Source organism: Rhinatrema bivittatum, chromosome 5 (assembly GCF_901001135.1).
Source record: "Rhinatrema bivittatum chromosome 5, aRhiBiv1.1, whole genome shotgun sequence".
Taxonomy (NCBI): domain Eukaryota; kingdom Metazoa; phylum Chordata; class Amphibia; order Gymnophiona; family Rhinatrematidae; genus Rhinatrema; species Rhinatrema bivittatum.
In genome coordinates, this window is record NC_042619.1 from 211,572,403 (window position 1) to 211,592,080 (window position 19,678).

Genomic DNA, 19,678 nt, shown 5'->3' on the forward strand with positions numbered 1-19,678 from the left:
CAGAACTTCTAAGTCCTGGAACCCTCAACTCAACAGCTAACTCTCACCTAGTAATCTAGCCTGCACTACAGCGTCAGCCTTAAGAAGCGTTAAGGCCGTCTGTTCAAAGTTAAGCCTTAAAAGCGCTCCAGCCCCTAGCACTTGAGCCAAGAACCAAGATGCCGTCCAGCAGTTCTGCATTCTGTATCCTGCCTGATCTTTGTCTTCTGCAGCCCATGTTCTGTGTTTGTCTTGCTTGGACCTTGACCACTTCTGCCTTGTCTCCTGCTCCAGTATTCTTCTCGCTACAGTTTCCTGCCAAGAAGTACCAGCCCGTCCTTAGACCCTCGTTTGACCTCGAGGGTTATGGAATATCGCCTCCCTCTCAAGCTTGACCAGTGGCTTGAGGGGGGTCTTGAGGAGGGGGTACTGTTACGATCCTGCCCGCGAGGAGCGCGGGCAGGCCCTCACCTTCACGCGGCTAGTCCAGCCGCCGACGCTGCTGCCGCTGCCGCGGTCTCTCCGCGGTGTCCGGGCTCCTCCCCGGCTGCCTTCTCCTCCGTGCAGCGGGGCCGACCCACCGCAAGCTCTCCCTCATGGCCGGGAACCCCGCTGTCCTTCCGGGCTCTTGTCCAGTGGTTCCAGTCCTGATGTTTCCAGTTGTTCCAGTCCTGATGTTTGCTTGTTTCCGTTCCTGCCTTGAGGTCTGATTACTGATCCATGGTCCAGCCCGGATTATACAAGCCTTGTACCTTGATCCTGAAACTCGCCTGAAAGCTAAGTACCTTGCTCTTGAATCTCCTGAAAGCTAGCACCTTGATCCTGTGTCTTCCAATGTCCTGGTACCTCGCAGCAAGCCACGTCGTGGTCCGTGACCAGCCCTCGGGGCGGGCTGATTAGGGCCATCGGTGATGCAAGCCATGTACCTCGTTCCTAAGTCTCTGAGAAGTCCTTGTTCCTGACCCTGTTACCTGCTTTGGCTGCCGGTGTGCAGCAATCCTACCTTGGCTGCCGGTGCGCAGCAATCCTGCCTTGGCTGCCGGGGTGCAGCAACCAGCTTCTTCCCTGTTGCTGCAATGTCAGTGCCTGATCCAGTTCCTGATCCAGTCCCTAATGTTCTGCCCTTTGTCTTCGTCTGGCTCCTGAGCCTTCTGGCCTGTTGGGCCCTGGAGTGGCCAACAGGTGGGATTCGTCCCTGTGCTTTGGAGCTTCCCTTCCTGCCAGCTGACGGGGCTTCGGATGTCAGTATCCCAGCATCAGAGTTCGCTTCGCCTGGATCTCTCCTGCATTCTCCTGTTCTCAGCGTGGTCTGTGACCTGCCCTCCAAGGCAGTGTTGGGGACGCGTGGGACAGGGTGGCCCTTGACTCAGTCCTAGGAGTGGTCTGAGCGGGGTGCCCTGAGGGACAGTGCTCATGTCTTCCTTCAGCCCTTGTTCCTGAGTCTACCTCTGCACCTTCAGTACCTCGCTTCTGAATCTACCTCTGCATCTTCAGTACCTCGCTTCTGAATCTACCTCTGCACCTTCAGTACCTTGCTTCTGAATCTACCTCTGCACTTTCAGTACCTTGCTTCCGAGTCTACGTCAGCACGTCCAGTACCTTGCTTCTGAGTCTACGTCTGCACTCCCAGTACCCTGCTTCTGAGTCTCGTCTGAATCTATGTTCCAGTGTTCAATGTCCTGGCATCCCTCCGGCCTGCCGCTTCGTACCGTACCCTGCGGCAGGTCCAAAAGGGCTGGGAACGGTCGGAGGACTGTTCACAAGACCAACATTGCGTTGTTGGGTCTTCCGAAGCGTGCAGGTCCGGAGGAGGGCCTGTCGCCTGGTCATCACTACAGTCTTGCTTCCGTCCAACCCGTGCTCGGGCATGCCACGCCTCCCGCGGCCCTCTTTGGAATCCTCTGGGGTCCAGCCGCGGCCCAAGGACACACATCTCTCAGGAAGTGGAATCGCTCTCCGAGGGCTCTGCAACAAAAGGTTCTTGTACTTGCATATGGAGACCTTCATATACCATGTACAAAGCCTAGATGCCCTCTGGAAGTCTGCAACTGCTGATATCTCAAAGCAGGCAGAGAGCATTAAGGAGAAATTACTAGTTACCTGATAATTTCCTTTTCTTTAATAAGGACAGGTGGATCCAGAACAAGTGGGTTATGCACCTCTACCAGCAGATGGAGATGGAGCAAAGCTGACATCACAGTATATATACTCCTGCACTGACATTAGCCTGCCACTATTCTCTGCAAAAGCCAACTGTGGACCAACTAATAAAAACTTCAATATTAACAAATAACCATTCCAGCACTCAGCCAACAGGAAAACACTGAACTCAGACAAAGAGTGTAATAACATTAATCTAGGGACTGGATTAACACTTACCAGTAACCCCTGGAACATGCAGTCAAGAACGAGGATAATAGCTCAACCATCTAGCAGCCAAGGACGGGAAGGTGAATCCACCTGTCCTTATTGAAGAAAAGGAAATTATCAGATAAGTAGTAATTTCTCTTTTCTTAGCCTACGGACAAGTGAATCCAGAACAGGTGGGATGTACCAAAGATACTCTCGAACAGGTCCGGAGGCTGCCCGCGGTCCAATCAACATTGCACGCACAAAGGTTATGTCCTCCCAGGCCTGCACATCCAGGCGGTAGTACCTGGAAAAGATGTGTAAAGAAGACCACGTCGTAACTCGGCAAATGTCGATAGGAGACAACAATCTAATCTCCGCCCATGACACTGCCTGAGCCCTAAACTGACTAGACAATGGCTGTTCAGTATCCACAAACACAGCTGTGACTACCTCCTTAATGCAGTGGATTATCATAGCCGGCAATGCTGTTTACTTCCCCCGTGGAGAACAAACAGGTAATCCGTCTTCCTGAGAGGTTTAGAAACCTCCATATACCTCTTGACATCCAAGGGCCGTAAAAGGCAATATTCCTCCACATCCTTTTCCATATCCAGAGATGGAAGAGAAATTGACTGATTGAAGTGAAAATCTGAGACCACTTTTAGCAAATAAGAAGGAACAGTATGCAGCTGTATCACCTCCGGAGTCACCCATAGAAACAGTTCTTGGCAAGACAAAGCCTGCTGTTCGGAGACTACGAGCAGAACAAATTGCCACAAGAAACACTGTTTTCAAGGTCAGTAACCTCAAGAAAAGGCTACGCATCAGTCGAAAAGTGGAGCCCACCAAAAAATCCAAAACTAGATTAAGACTCCACAAAGGCACCAGTAACTGCAAGGGAGGTGAAAGATGCTACACTCCATTTAAGAAATGGGCCACATCTGGATGACAAACAAGGGTCCACCATTCACATGACCTCGGAAACAGGCAAGAGCCGCCACCTGTACCAAGGGCCAACCCTTTACTCAATCCATCCTGCAAAAATTCCAAAATGAGCAGGATCTTAAGCAAACGAGAACAAACCCCTCGATCTTCACACCATGCCTCAAACACTCGCCAAACCCACACATAAACTAAGGATGCATAGAACTTTCATGCTCGTAGCAAGGGGACAATCACCACAGTAGAATATCCACACTTCAGCAATCGAGCACTCTCAAGGGCTGTACCGTAAGACAAAATTGAACTGGATCTTCGTGAAGAACAGGCCCCTGCCATAGTAGATTCCTGTGAGCCAGAAACTAGAGGGGAGAGTCCACTAGAATCCTTCGCAAATCTGCATACCATGGTCTTCTGGGCCAATCTGGTGCCCCCAGAAGCACCATGCTCGTGTGACTCTCGATCCTTCAAATCATTCTGCCCAACACGGGCCAGGGGGAAAAGGCATATAGTAGGTTGCCCTCCGGCCATTCCTGCATGAAGGTATCAATGCCCAAGGACTCTTGATCTGTCCTGCGACTGAAGAAGCGAGGAACCTTCGCATTGCAAGAAGATGCCAGCAGGTCCAGAAATGGAAGGCCCCAGTGATGCACTATGAGCTGGAATGCCTCATTTGACAATTCCCATTCTCCTGGATCCAGACTCTGCCTGCTGATAAAGTCAGCTCTTACATTGTCTTTTCCTGCAATGTGCGAGGTTGAGATCTCCTGAAGATGCACTTCCACCAATTCCATAAGCTGGGCTATTTCTTGCAACACCTGCTGGCTCTTGGTTCCTCCCTGCTGATTGACGTAAGTCACTGTTGTCACATTGTCCGACATTATCTGGACCACTCGACCCTGCAATCAGTTGCCAAATCACAAGCATGCCAACCGGACGGCACGGTCTTCCAGCCAATTGATGCTCCAGAGAGAATCTTCTGTACTCCAGCTCCCTTGCGCTGTCAACTCTTGACAGTGAGCTCCCCAACCCAGGAGGCTCGCATCTCTTGTGAGTACTAGCCAATCCAGTGATCTTAGGGAAACCCCCTTTCTCAGATGATCCACTTGCAACCACCACTGCAGGTGCATAATGATCTCCCTTGGTAGGTGGAGCCGAATTGAATAGTCCTGAGACTGTGGGCTCCAACAAGACAGCAGAGTGAACTGAAGAGGATGCATATGCACCCTCGCCCACAGCACCACCTCCAGGGTTGCCGCCATCAATCCAAGTACCTTTAGATAGACCACACTGTCGGACATATTTTGTTCCTCAAGAGACATACCTGTGCCATCAGCTTCTAAATACAGCCCTCTGGCAGGAACACCCTGCCCTGCTTCATGTTGAACCGAACATTGAGATACTCCAGTGACTGTGATGGCTGAAGATTGCTCTTGGCCAGGTTAACCACCTAGTCTAGCTCTTCAATAAGGAAATCACCTTGCGTGAGACCCGAAGGCTCTCTTCCAGACTCTAGGCCTGAATCAGCCAGTCATCCAAGTACGGGTGTATCAGAATTCCATCCTGTCTCAACTCTGCTGCCACCACCACCATTAACTTGGAAATAGTTATGGGCGCGGGGCCAAACCAAAAGGCAGCACTTGAAACTCATAATGACGCCCCAAAACAGCGAAATGCAGAAATCGTTGATACTCTAGCTAGATGGGAATATGAAGATACGCCTCGAACAAGTCCAGAGATGTCAGAAACTCACCAAACTGTACTGCCATTATCAGTGAGCGCAAGGTTTCCATGCAAAAACAAATCACCCGCAAATGACAGTTAAACCCCTTGAGATCTAGGATGGGGCAAAAAGAGCCCTCCTTCTTGGGCACAATGAAATAAATGGAATATCAGTCCATGTTTTCTTGAGACGTGGGCACTGGAACCATAGCCCGCAGGCTGAGGAGTCTTGACAACGTACACTCCAGTGCCTGTGTTTCTTTTTTTTTTTTTTTTTATCAGCATTTCAATATTCACAAGCAAAACTTGCAAAGAAATATCAGTACAGTTCAGAAATCTTGTACAGTAGCAAATATAATACACATATCCAATCCTTAATACTGCACTAATAAAAATAAAAGAAATAAAGGAGGGCTCTGAAATATGAGCGTTAACAATTACAGGAAAATGTAATAAGGCAATGGTCACTAAATGAGACCCAACAAATATCTCTTAATGCCAAGCCTACTAGGGGTACATTAGGTGTGTGTATCCAGAAATGCTCTTAGTTGAGAAGGGTCAAAGAAAATATAATTCTGATTTTGATATTTAATGAAGCATTTACAAGGGTAATGCAATAAGAATTGTGCCTCCATTTGTAATACATCTGGATGCATAGTTAAAAAATGTTTCCTTCTGGATTAGGTTATTTTGGTAAGGTCTGGATAGAACCAGACCTTTTGGCCATAAAATAAGGCCTGCCTATTGCGAAAGAAGTGCCTGAACTCATTGGGGCGGATTTTCATACTCCGCGAATAGGCCTACTTTTGTTTGCGCTTCAGGCGCAAACAAAAGTACGCTGGATTTTAGTAGATACGCGCGGAGCCGCGCGTATCTGCTAAAAACCTGGATCAGCGCGCGCAAGGCTATCGATTTTGTATAGCCGGCGCGCGCCGAGCCGCGCAGCCTACCCCCGTTCCCTCCGAGGCCGCTCCGAAATCGGAGCGGCCTCGGAGGGAACTTCCTTTTGCCCTCCCCTCACCTTCCCCTCCCTTCCCCTACCTAACCCACCCACCTGGCCCTGTCTAAGCCCCCCCCCTTACCTTTGTCGGGGGATTTACGCCTCCGCGCGTCAGCGGGCCTCCTGCGCGCCGGGACGCGTCCTGGGGGCGGGTCCGGAGGGCGCGGCCACGCCCCCGGGCCACCCCGGGCCGTAACCACGCCTCCGGGTCCGCCCCCGAAACGCTCCCGGCATGCCCCCTAAACGCCGCGCGGTTCGGGCCCGCCCCCGACACGCCCCCCTCGGAGAACCCCGGGACTTACGTGAGTCCCGGGGCTCTGCGCGCGCCGGTGAGCCTATGTAAAATAGGCTCACCGGCACGCAGGGCCCTGCTCGCCTAAATCCGCCCGGTTTTGGGCGGATTTAGGCGAGCAGGGCTCTGAAAATCCGCCCCATTATGATCTACTAAGAATGCAAATGAAATTAGAAGGGGTCTCCTTCTAATCACCATAGTCTCCTGAGACATCTCAAGTATCTCAGAGATGTCTAAAGGTAACACCGGTTCATCCATATCTTCACGAGAATCCGTAGCTTGAGGCAAATAATATACTTTAGTTATTACAGGTTTAGCAGAATCAGGAAGCTTCAGAATCTGAGAAATATATGTTTTAAAAAGTTCCATTGGGGAAATCATGTTGATCACAGGGAAATTCAAAATTCTCAAATTATGAGACCTTAAACTGTTCTCACTATTTTCCAGCTTTTTATTATTAACCAATTCAGCTTCTACCCTATTATGCTATACCTTTTCAACAACAGCCATCCGTTGCTCCAAACCTTCAACTTTAATATTTTGTTGAGAAATCATATTAGCATTTGATATCACCTGATTTTTAGTTTACAGAGTTATGTTTGTTAGGGATATAACAGAGGCTTCCAACGACTTTAAAGCAGTCCAAATAGTGGTTAAAGTTATCTCAGAAGGAGGTTGAGTATTTACTCCTAAACCAGGCATTCCAGGGATATTGCCACCCAGCCCCATAACAGTGACTGTCCTGTTCTCCATGTCAAGAGGCCTCGGAAGAATTAATGATGTTCCTATTAGGTCGTGCGCGCCAAGTCCCCTTCCACTCTTATCCCCATAGGACTGTACCTGCGCAGCTCCTTCACTCCCGCTGATCTCCTTTGGGCCTCTTCAAGCAACACATCGGTCTCACCTCCCCGGGAGTCCTCTGGGGGAACCGCAGTCGCTGACTATTCTCAGTTTGCCTCTCGGCATGATGGTGCAAGCCTGCTTGGCGATCCAGGGCTCAGAGAGATGTCCAGGGTCAAAGGGGATGGTGCACGCCCATCAGCCGTCCCCACTGCGACCAGCTCTCCCGGCATATTTGTTGCTGCCGCCACAAAGAAACTCCTGATTCGCGGCTATGAGATCTCTAACGAAGAGGAGCTCAATCCGGTTCCCCTCACTCTCGCCTTCCTCTTCGTATGTGGCATTGAGTCGTGGAAATCAAAAGTTAAGGTAATCGAATCCAGGAGCTTTCAACCGGCATGTCTCATCGAGCGGCCATCTTGAGCCCCTCCTTATTTGCATTTAAATCCCAGTGCCTGTGTCTTCTGAGACACCATGAAAACATCCCAAGGAACACTGAGAAAGTGCATCACATAGCCCTCTCTTAACTACTCCAGAACCCAATGGTCTGACGTGATCTCGAGCCGCCTCCGATAAAAAAGAGAGAGGCAACCCCCTATCTCCTGTTCCCGGGAGCGGATCGGCACACCTTTATTGGGAGGCTCGGGGGGCTCCACTACCCAAGCATGTGCCCCATCTGGGCTGCCTGCGACAAAAGGACTGAGACCTACCCAAAGGTCGAGTCCTCTGAAAGGCCGCTCTGCTGTAGGGTCGAAAACATGTGAACTCCTTAGCACAACATTTTGTGCTGAAGGAACACAGTAACTGTTTCTTATCTTCTGGTAACCAAGTGGGGACTCACCCCTCTTCTGGTAACCGAGTGGGGACTCACCCCACATTTTCTCCAGCTCACTCCCAAACAAGATCGAGTCTTTAAAGGGCAATTTCGTACGGTTAGACTTCAAAGTTGTATCGGCTGACCAATTCCTCAGCCATAACTGATGCCTCGCCGCTATTACCAAAGCCACCCCTCTGGCCGAAGTGTGGACAAAATCGCAGATCACATCTGCCAAAAAGGCGGCTGCTGTTTCCATCTCTGCCCTGGAATTCACACTAGATTCATCAACCTTCTGAGAGAGAAGTAAACAAGAGCGAGCCCCCAGGGAACAAGAAGCTATCTGCAAATTCATTGCCATTGCTTCAAAAGCCTGCTTAAGGATAGCTTAAATTCTCCTATCCTGTGCATCCTTCAAGGCCCCCTTCCCCTTCTACGGGGATAGTCATCCCCTTAGTAACGGCACACACAAGAGGCATATCCACTTTCGGAAAGTGCAAATCGCTCTCTCACAGCTGGATCCAGGATGTAGAGTCCTTTCAAGGCTCGTCCCCCTTTAAAGTTAGCTTCCAGGGAGCCCCATTCAAGATCAATCAATTCTTGAATGGCCTCCATAATAGGGAAGAAACATGAGGCTTTACACAAAGAAATCAAAATGGGATCTTTCTTTGGCTCAGACATGGATTCAGCTCCCGGTATTCCCAGCATCAATATCTGGAAAATCAAAGCCAGTAACTTATCTCTATGAAAGAAATGCAAAATAGTTCTATACAGCTCCAATCCTGGAGGAATTTTCCCATCCTCCAGGGAGTAAGAATCTGCTTCATCATCCATGGCATCCGGGTCCCGCAGAAAATCTAGGCGTACTTTGACGCTTACCCACAGCACTAGGCATGTGGGAATCTGCAGACTGTGATCCTGATCTGTTAAAATTGACTGGGGCTGAGAACTGTGCCTGAAGAAAAGACTGCAGCCCTTGAAATATTTCTGCCCACATACAGGCAGAGGGATCCTTGCCAAAACCAGGAGGCATCAGACCTGTGCCCACTGAACTACCTTCTCCACTGACGACCCGGTTAGGGAGCCCCAAAATCAGGCGACACCTCTGGCAGCTCTTTTTCCATTCCCGCATCAGGCTGGGAAGAACCAGGTTTATTAAAATCAGAAGGGAGCAATTCTCCCTGAGACTCTAAACAGCGCTGACCCAAGTTAGAGGGAACGCCAGGCTGGGATGCCCGAATATGACAAACACAAAGGGCAAGATGCTTAGGCTTCTTTGCTATGGGCGCCATCAGTCTGCCAATACACCCTCACAGGGTTCTGATAAGAGTGTGCCCAGCTGTGTCCGTGCTGCAAAAAACTAGGAGCCCAAAATTTAGGCGTCCAACACTGTGCCTCGAAAAGCACACAACCCGCCTCAGACAGTGCATGTAAATAACTGCGTGCTCGTGGGTGCATGCATCACTGAGTACCCAACTAGGCACCCAACTAGACGCACAATTAGGTGCACAATTTGGATGCACAACTGGATGCACAGCCGGGCACACAAGCACAACCGACACAACTGAAGAGGGCAGCCTTACACAAAAGGAAAAACGTGCTAAAATGCCACCACAGCCTACCACATGGCAAACAAGACAAGCCTGAGAGCGGGGCCTAGCCGAAATGCTGCTCAACCCATCAAGCTGCCCACATCAAGCTGCCCACATTCCCCTAAGCTTCCCTGGAGGTGGGAATGAACACTGGATTGGAACGCGAGCACGAAGACAAGGGGGGGGGGGAGAGTAAGAGGAATTCCTGCTGACCTCTCCTTCTTTTCTTTTATTCTTTACCTGAGCTCAGCCCGTCTGGCTGCGGGAAGATAGGGCAAGGATCTTCACCGCCATGCTCAGCTTCCTGCACCTACTTGCCTTTCAGCTGTTTTTGTTTTTTTTACAGCTAAGTCCATGCCAGCTAAAAAAAACCAGCTACCGGACTAAGGCACTCATCTGAGGGAGGGTTCAAAGAATATCGCCTCAGAAATTCTCAACTGAGGGAGGGGCCATAAGGTATCACCACAGGAGAGCAGGATGAATAATCTCCTTTTTCTTTTCTTCTCCTTTGAAACATTTATTTGTATTTTCTTTAAGTAATCCTCAGTAGGGAGATGCTCATCCACCATCTGTTGGAGACGGAGAATACTGGGAGGCTGATGTCAGTGCAGGGGTATATATACCATGATGTCAGCTTTGCTCCATCTCCATCTGCTGGTAGAGGTTGAACCTACTCAATTCTACCTACACAAGGTGCATAACCCACTTGCTCTGGATCCACCTGCTTCAATTCATAGAAACATATAGAAACATAGAAATGACGGCAGAAGAAGACCAAATGGCCCATCAAGTCTGCCCAGCAAGCTACGCACTTTATCCATTTTTTTTTCCCTTTTTCTCTCTCCCACCTGTTACTATTGGCTTCCAGTACCCTCCAGCCCTAATTCCCCTCCACCCAATTTAGAGAGCAGCTTTGAATCTGCATCCAAGTGACATCCAGCTCAATTGGGGGTAGCAACCGCTGTAACAAGCAGGCCACCCCCTTGCCCCATACTCTTACCCACCCCTGTTTTTATTTTTTGGTTTTTTTGGGGTTTTTTTGGAAATAGCAGCCCTCCATCCTTCTGCTCCGTGAAGGTGGAACACCAACTACTTGCCACTGGCATCCCGCTCCGTGAATGCCTCTGTGGCTACTGCCACTCCGTGCAGTGTTTGAATGCCGCTGTCAGGCACTACTGCTGACAAATTTCAAACTTAACACAAATATGACAGAGTTGAACTAACACATTTTTGGGTCTGTTACCACATGACCAACATATGTGCACATATTTTTCTGTGTAATAAACACTATGACAATGTACAGATGATGAGGGCATTTTCAGTATACATAAGATCATGTACTCTAAGAGACACCAAGGATTTTCTCAAGAAAATATAAAAGGGATCATTGCACTATTTCACATTTAAAAGTTTCTAAAGTCTATGTCTTAACTTGATAAATTATTATGTTAGTTGGTAAATTTTGTATTTGTATATAGTTTAAATATTGTTTAAAAACAAACCATGTGAAAAATGTTCAATAAATAACTGAACTTTTTATATTTATAATGCTTTTATTGCTTAGTCCAAAGTGTGAATCTGTATGCAAAATTATGTTAATCTGCTAGTTAAGTTCCAGTGAGTTTACTAACTCTCACCGCAGAAACTTGAAAAAGCTGCTGCAGGAAATTGGGAGCCCTGCTCATGGCACACCAAGCTGTCAAAGTATATTAGTACACATTTACCCACATTTCAAAATAAAGTAGACAATACAATTCAAGTGCCTTGATCAAGTTTACAACAATCAGCAAAGTGACAAAAAACTACAACCAGATCAGTGCAAGACTGACATGCAAAGCGTCCTAGATTTAAAACATGCGCCTTCCTGGAACAGGTGTGTTTTCATTTAAATACTGCAGAAAGCAAACAGTACCTCTGGCTGGGCGTATAGAAAATGCAATTCCTTTTTCACCAATTTTAGGTTTCCAGCAAAAATCAGCAGGATGATTTCTCCGATTGTACAAGGTGACTGTTGTTCTAAATCCTGTTTCTACCAGTAAACCAGGGGTGGGCTTCAGAATCAACATATCGGTGGACAGCTCCAGAGCCACAGGAACTACTTCTGCAGTGACCAGCACATACCCAGTATGTTGGGTGTTAATAGTGTACATGATTGTTCTGAAAGATACCAAATGTTAGATAAATGATATTCATGTCATTGTTTTCACGCACTGCACTTTATTGTGGAGCTACAAAATCTATCAGTAAAATGGTCTTGTTGCAGGCAGGACCAAGAACCATTAAAGAAGAGGGAGTGTCAAGTGCTGTTCTTATGATCACACCCAGTCTGCCAAGGAGACTTGTAAGCAGCCGAGGCCTGCTCTGACACTCTCAGGTGACTTATATGTGGAAGAAAACCAAGACTAAATGGAAGTATCAGAGACTATGGCGTGCCTGATGTCCTGGGTTCAATCTGGTGCTAGTTATCGTCATTGAAGAACCTGCTTCCAGCGAGGCAGGAAATGTAGCTGCAAGAGTTCTACGCATAGTTTCTCCAAAATAGACAGATACATAGGGGTCCATTTTTAGGCATTCTTTCTGCAAGAAAATACCTTATGTCCCGGTCATGTCCATTGTCCTGTATGTCTGTGACACCCTCAGCATGCAAAAACTGCCTGAGGGATTTAGCTGAAACTTGGAAGGTTGTTCGTTGTCATTGGTCTCACCCTAGCTGAGAAACTGAAAGTGAGTTCGACTGGCAGTCAGGACTTTATCTGGCAGGAGGAGAAGGGGGCACTAGACAGTGCACAACTTGCTAGCACTGCGCTACACAAAGGGAATGGTGCTTCCCTAACAACTCCTTCAGCCGTGGTATATGGGGTATGGGGCTGGAGAAGAAAGGCAGGTGTACATAAAGGGAAGGAGAGTATATGCAGAAGAGCTATGCTATTCATGCTACATCACACTGAAAGAGGCATGTGGCAAAGGGAGAGTCGTGGGTGTGTGCAAAAGCAGAGGACTGAACGAGACAGAAAGACGAAGGCTAAGATAGCAATAGAAATGCAATGGAAACAGAAAAGGGAAATATCTGGAACAAACTTCTGGATTCTACACAGTACTTTCCTACATGCAACATATCCATCCCTGTATAAAAGAACACTGTATGCACTTCTGGGTGTACTCTGAGTGCGCAGCTTTTCTACTTGTTAAAAAGGGTCACAGCTCCTAAATAAACTAGCCAAACAAATTATAGCCGGTCAAGTTAAGCTCCTTTCCTCCCATCCCCCTTAAGACTCATTTCTTTTGTCTCTTCCCCAAAATGAGAAATTACTACTTAGCTGATAATTTCCTTTTCCTTAGTCCATACAGATGGATTCAGGACCAATGGGTTATGCACCTCTACCAGCAGATGGAGACGGAGCAAACGGACGTCACAGTATATATACTCCTGCAGTGATATCAACCTGCCAGAATTCTCTTCAAAAACTGTGGACAGACTAGCAAAATCTTGATTAATAACAGATAGCCATTTCAGTACTCAGCCAATAAGAAACACTGAGCTCAGACAAAGAATGCATTAAAAACTAGTCTAGGGACTGGACTAACACTTAGCAGTAATCCCTGGAACATAGACACTCAGGAGGACCATAACACAATCATTCGGCAGGACAGGAAGCTAAATCCTCTGTCTGGACTAAGGAAAAGGAAATTATCAGGTAAACAGTAATTTCTCATTTCCTAGCTGCCAGATACATGGATTCAGGACCAGTTGGATGTACCCAAGATACTCTAGAAAAGGGCAGGAGAATACCCACGGTCCAGTCAAAACCGCAAGTGCAAAGGCTGAGTCCTCCCGGGTCTGCACATCCAGACGACAATACCTGGAAAAGGGGTGTAAGGAGGACCTCGTCACAAATCGACAAATGTCAATGGGAGACAACAATCTTTCACACAAGACATTGCCTGAGCCTTAGTGAAATGAGCCCTAAGCTGACTAGGTAACGGCTTTTCAGAATCCACATGCTCAGCCGTGACTACCTCCTTAATCCAGTGAGCTATTGTGGCCCGCAAAGCCGGCTTGTACTGTTTACCTCCACCATGAAGGATAAATAGGTGATCTGTCTTGCGGAAAGGTTTGGAAACCTCTAGATACCTCACGATATGTCTCTTGACTTTCAAGGGTCGCAACAGACGATATTCCTCCACATCTCCTTCCTTATCCAGAGACGGCAGGGAAATGGACTGATTCAAGTGAAAATCTTAGACCATTTTTGGCAAAAAAGAAGGAACAGTACACAGCTATATCTCCCCTGGAGTCACCCAAAGGAACGGCTCCCGGCAAGACAAGGTCTGCAGCTCGAAAATTCGACACGCAGAAAATATCGCCACCAGAAACACCATTTTCAAGGTCAGTAATCGCAAGGTAAGGCTGCGCATTGGTCAAAAGGACCCACCAAGAAATCCAAAACCAGATTAAGACTCCACAAGGGTACTGGTAACCGCAAGGGAGGACGAAGATGTTTCACTCCCTTCAAGAAACGGGCCACAGGTGGATGAGCCGATCAGGATTCACCACTCACCTGTCCCCTTAAACAGGTAAGAGCCGCTACCTATACCTTCAAGAAATTAAGGGCCAACCCTTTTTTCAATCTATCCTGCAAAAATTCCAAAACAAGCAGGATCTTAATTGAACGAGGAAGCACGCCTCAAATACTCGCCACACCCGCACATAAGCTAAAGAAGTGGAGAACTTTCTTGCTCATAGTAAGGTGGCAATCACCACAGTAGAAAGCAGAGTTGCTTACCTGTAACAGATGTTCTCTTAGGACAGCAGGATGTCAGTCCTCACACATGGGTGACATCATCTGATGGAGCTGGCATGGAAAAATTATGTCAAAGTTTCTAGACACACTGAGCATGCCCAGCATGTCGTAATCCACATGGCCACATGGGGTCCCTCTTCAATCTCTTAACATAGAATTATGAAAAAAATAAAATAATAAACCATAGGAGAAACCCAACTCTGCGGGGAGGTGGATGGGTTTTGTGAGGACTAACATCCTGCTGTCCTAAGAGAACACTGTTACAGGTAAGCAACTCTGCTTTCTCCTAGGACAAGCAGGATGGTGGTCCTCACACTTGGGTGAATCCCTAGCCACAGGCTGCTCCCCAACCCAAAAGGGGACCAACAAGCACCAACCAGGTGCCAACAGGCACAACGACCACAGTGCTGTTGGTAACAAAAGGGGAGATAGCCTGAACCCAAACAGGCTCTAGGTAAGGAGAGTTGGGTTCTACACCTCAAACAGGCTCTGGAGGACTGACTGGCCGAACCTACTGTCACGTGGGCCATCCCCATCCAGACAGTAGTGAGATGCGAATGTGTGGAGAGAACTCCATGTCGCAGTCTTACAGATCTCCTCTACAGGAATTGCTCGCAAGTGGCCACCGAAGTTTCCATGGCTCTAACAGAATGAGACTTGACATGACCCCCAAGTTGCAATCCTGCCTAGGCATAACAGGATGGTTGACTGATTAAGATGGAAATCTAACATCACCTTAGGCAAGAACTTGGGGTGCATACGGAGGACACCTTATCATGACAAAACTTAGTGTAAAGTGGATAAGTCACTAAGACTTGGAGCTCGCTGACCTGGCATGCTGAAGTAACTGCCACCAAAAAATAAGACCTTCCAGGTCAGGTATTTCAAAACACAGGTACGCAGCAGCTCAAAATGAGCTTTCATCACCACGTTGAGGTCCCAAGACACAGCAGGAAACCTTAGGGGAGGCTTCAAATGAAGCAGGCCCCACAAAAAGCATACAATTATGGGCTGTACAGAGATGGGCTTACCCTCTACACCGTGGTGGTAATTGCCAATTGCAGTGAGATGTACCTTAACGGAGTGGGTTTTTAAGCCAGCCTCCAACAGGTGCAGGAGGTAATCAAGCAGCTTTTGTGGGGGGCAGAAGAACAGATCTAGTGCTTTCTGCTTACACCGCATGGAAAACCTCCTTCATTTCAGCCCAAAAGACTTTCTACTGGAAGGCTTTCTAGAAGCCACCAGGACCCAAGACACATCAGCAGAGAAAACAAGCGGCTGTAGGATTAGTCTCTCAACATCCAGACTGGAGGTTAGGATCCCAAAGTCTGCCTTGATCCTGCGTAATGAGATCTGGGGAAGTCCCCAGAGTAATCGGTTTCTGAAAGGACAACTCCCGAAGGTTTGGAAACCAGATCTGTCTCGGCCAATGAGGAGCTATGAGGATCATAGTCCCTTGGTCCAGTCAAAGCTTCAGGAGAGTCTTCATTACAAGAGGAATCAAAGGATATGCGTCAGAAGACCCTTGCCCCAAGGGCGAGCAAAGGCGTCCAAGACTGGCTCACCATCTGACCTGTACAGGGAACAGAACTGAGTCACCTTCTTGTTGCAGGAGTATGCAAACAGGTCCACATCTGGGAGTCCCCAGAGGTGGAATTTCCAGTTTGCTACCCTTGGTCCAGTGACCACTCATGGGGTCTGAAGACACGACTCAGTCTGTCCGCCATCATGTTATTTGTTCTCTGAGCACCATCCCGCGGGACAGGGCCCAGGACCAGATCTGGCCTGCTTCCTGACACAGGAGATACGAGTCCGTGCCTTCCTGCTTGTTGACCACATCGCCACTTGGTTGTCGGTTTGGATCAGGACAATTTTGTTGGACAGCTGATTTCTGAAAGCTCACAGAGCATACCTTATCGCCTGGGGCTCCAGGAAGTTGATTTGACACTGCACTTCCTGGGCGGACTATAGACCCTGAGTACAGAGCCCCTTTACATGGGATCTCCACCGCAGGGTGGACACATCCATGGTGAGGACAATTTAGATAGGGAGAACCTCAAACAAAATTCCCTTCTCCAAATTTGAGAGAACCCGCCACCAGGACAAAGAGTCCCAGAGGGACAGAATGATGGGGATGCGATCCTGAAGGTCTTGTGTGGCTTGGCACCACTGCAACCTTAAAGTCCACTGGGCATGTGTAAACATGCCAAGGGAGTGTCATGGATGGTTGGGGCCATGTGGCTCTGTTGAGTCACCGCCACCAAGGACGCTAGAGTGACCACCCGGGAGTGTGGCAGGAAGACTTTGGCCTGAGCCGTGTCTAGCATGTTTCCTATAAAGTCCAATTGAGGTGACGGGCTGAGATGAGATTTCGGATAATTGATGATGAACCCTAGTGACTCCAGCACCCAGATGGTCAAGCGCAGGACCGATCTGCTCCTGCCCGAGAGACGTTCTTGACCAGCCAATCATCCAGTTAAGGGAAAATATGCACTCCCAATCTGCGGAGGGGCACCCCCACCAAGGCCAGACATCTCGTAAAGACACGTCACCGATGCTAGCCTGAATGGCAACATTCTGTACTGGAAGTGTTGTTTTCCCACCATAAATCAGAGATATTTCCTGTGACCTGAAAAGATCTCAGTGTGAGTGTGTGCATCCTTTAAATCGAGGGAGCATAACCAGTTCGCTTTTTGCTGTGTACAGCCCAGGGAAACCATCTTGAACTTTTTTCTTTTGAGAAACCTGTTCAAGACCCTTAGGTCTAGGATGGGATGTTCTCTTTGGATTCAGGAAGTACCAGGAGTAGAATCCTTGCCCTCTTTGCCAAACCAGTGCCTCCTGATGCATTATCGGCTCCCAAGACAGGCACGGAGGAGAATCTGGAGGGATATCCAGTAGGTACAATCAGTACCCCTGGTGGATGATGGACAAAACCCACTGGTCTGAGGTTACACAGGGCCACTGGTTCGCAAAGAACCATAGCCTGCCCCCGACCAGGGAGTCCAATGTCTTGGGTACGGGTGACTAGCTGATGCTCCCCACGATCCAGTCAAAACCCTGTCCCGTGATTTGGCTGGGGTGCCAGTTGGGACTTGGGAGCTCGCTGCTGCCTGGGACGGCCGTGAGAGCTCACCCTCAGGGAACAGGAGCAAGAGGGCAGAGGCGGTAGAAAGATTTTCTCTACCTGTGTATCGCCAATCTCCTGGCTGAGGTGGGCAGGTCTGAACTGCTGGCAGAGAGTTGCTGGAGGATATCATGGTGATCCTGCAATTGGGCCACCATGTCCTTCACCATATCTCCAAAGATATTCTCTCCTGTGTACAGCAGCTCAGTGAGTTGTTCCTATACCTCCAGTCAGAGATCCAAGACCTGTAGCTATGCCATTCTACGGGCACCAATTCCTACAGCAGAGACCCTTACTGCCGTCTCAAAAACAACGAGGGTGGAGCACATCTTGTGTTTCTCGCACTCCAGGCCCTGAAGCACCAGCAACATAAAGGTGTCTTGCTAAGCGACTGCTTCTAAGGCAGTCGCTTGGCCGCCTCCTGCACCTGCTTTCAGAGGTTGCGAGAGTTTTGGCTCATGTAAAGCTGGTAGAAGGTGATGCGGGCATTGAGCATAGCCCCCTGAAAAATTTTCCTCCCAAGGGCATCCAGCACTCTGTGATGCCTTCCTGGGGGCGCCGAGGCATGGGTCCGAGAATGCTTAGCCTTCTTGAGAGCAGATTCGACTACTACCAATTGGTGTGCCAGCTGATCTTCTCGAATCCCGTAGCCTGAGGCAAATCCCTTCCACCCTTCTGTTAACAGAAGGAACCGTGGAAGTGCTCCCAAATCCTCAACAGCAATTCCTTAAAGATTTTGTGGAGCCTCCACAAACTGGAGGATCTCCAGCATTAACTGAAATGGGATGGCCTCCATCATTGCCCGCACAAAACCTGTGAAGCTCTGATCCTCAGGGGGAGACCTCCTTCGATCCTCTGGAGGAGAGGATTCCAAGAGAAGACCCTCTGAGTCTTCTGAGGAGGACTCTGCAATGTCATCCGCCCAGGGATCATAAGGTATGTCATCCTCGCTGTAATCTACAGGGGATGGGGCCCTAGGTGATCAGCCTTCGTCCAGGGGCATGGGCTCCGGTAACACCAGTGCCAGCCCCGGCAAAGCTGGGCAAATGGCTGCAGGCCACGGTAGCGACATTGGCATCAATGAGGCCTCATCTTCAAAGTAACCGGCGATGACAATCACATCGGTTGGGAGAAGCATTGGAGTCCTGCCAGGCACCAATGGCTGCCCGGGAACCGATTCCAGCTGGGACGGCAAGAAACCAATAAGCACACTGAATCGTTCCACCAGTAGTTCCAGCAAGGAGAAGCCCGAGCACTGATAAAGTTGGTGCCACTGGCTCCATACTCCAGAGTGCTCAATCGACTGCCAGCTGGACTTGGCACTCTAACTCCTCCTTGAAGATTGCCAATGCCAAAACGGACTGGGAGGTAGGAGGTTTGGCCAGATCTTGCTCAGAGCCTCGAGGTGGATAGGTGACTGACACCTGGACCGATGGAGACCGTCTCAGACCCCTGGCATTGATGGAGGATCAGCACTCCTCACCAGGGGGTCGCTTCGAGGGCATCATGGCAAGTGCTGGCACCAACCCGAGCCTGGCACCGTGCATTGAATATGACCAGTGCCGATGCTTCCGTGGCTTCCCTCGGTTCTCGGCCTGGTCTTTCCCCAGTGCCGAGGTCAATGACAACGAATCCGACGTCCTCTACCTGGAGGAGACTGAAAGCAGTTGATCCCCGACACCCCTATCACCGGCAGCTCCGATGGAACAAAGGGCCCCTGCCAGTGTCGAGGGCTCGGTGTCCATCGGGGCGGTTCCACAGTCCTTCAGCGTCGATGCCACCGACGGCTCAGACTTGCTCACCCCGAAGAGATTCTCCATCTTATCGAGGCAAGTTCGACATCCCTTCGAGGTTATTGGTTGCACATGTGGCACCCCCTAACTTCGTGCAATGCCCCCAGGCAGAGGATGCACACTTCGTGCAGGTCCGTGATGGACATATTCCTCAGGCACTGGGGACATCAGCGAAAACCCAACGAAGCCATGATGACAAGAACCAAGAGGGGTGAAAAACAACATGGATGTGGTGGGCTACCAATGCCGGCAGGCACCAAGGCACTGCCACCATGGGGGAACAAAGCGTAAAGAAACTTACTGAACCAGCGAAAAACCTGACTGGGAAGCGAGGGGAACCGAAGAGGGCCTCGAATCGAGAAAACTGCGAAAAAAACACCAAGGAATCAGTTTTCCACTGATACTTTCTTAGCAAAACAACACGAG

At 49.1% G+C, this 19,678-nt stretch overlaps 1 protein-coding gene across 1 annotated transcript in view; it reads right to left on the reverse strand.

Moving 5' to 3' along the window:
* The window catches only part of CFAP47 (cilia and flagella associated protein 47), a 1,765,744-nt gene that overhangs the window by 1,526,411 nt on the left and 219,655 nt on the right, over positions 1 to 19,678 (reverse strand). Inside the window, exon 15 of the mRNA XM_029603108.1 lies at positions 11,443 to 11,687. Within this exon, the coding sequence (XP_029458968.1) occupies positions 11,443 to 11,687 (245 nt within the window). The remainder of the gene's footprint in view (positions 1 to 11,442; positions 11,688 to 19,678) is intronic.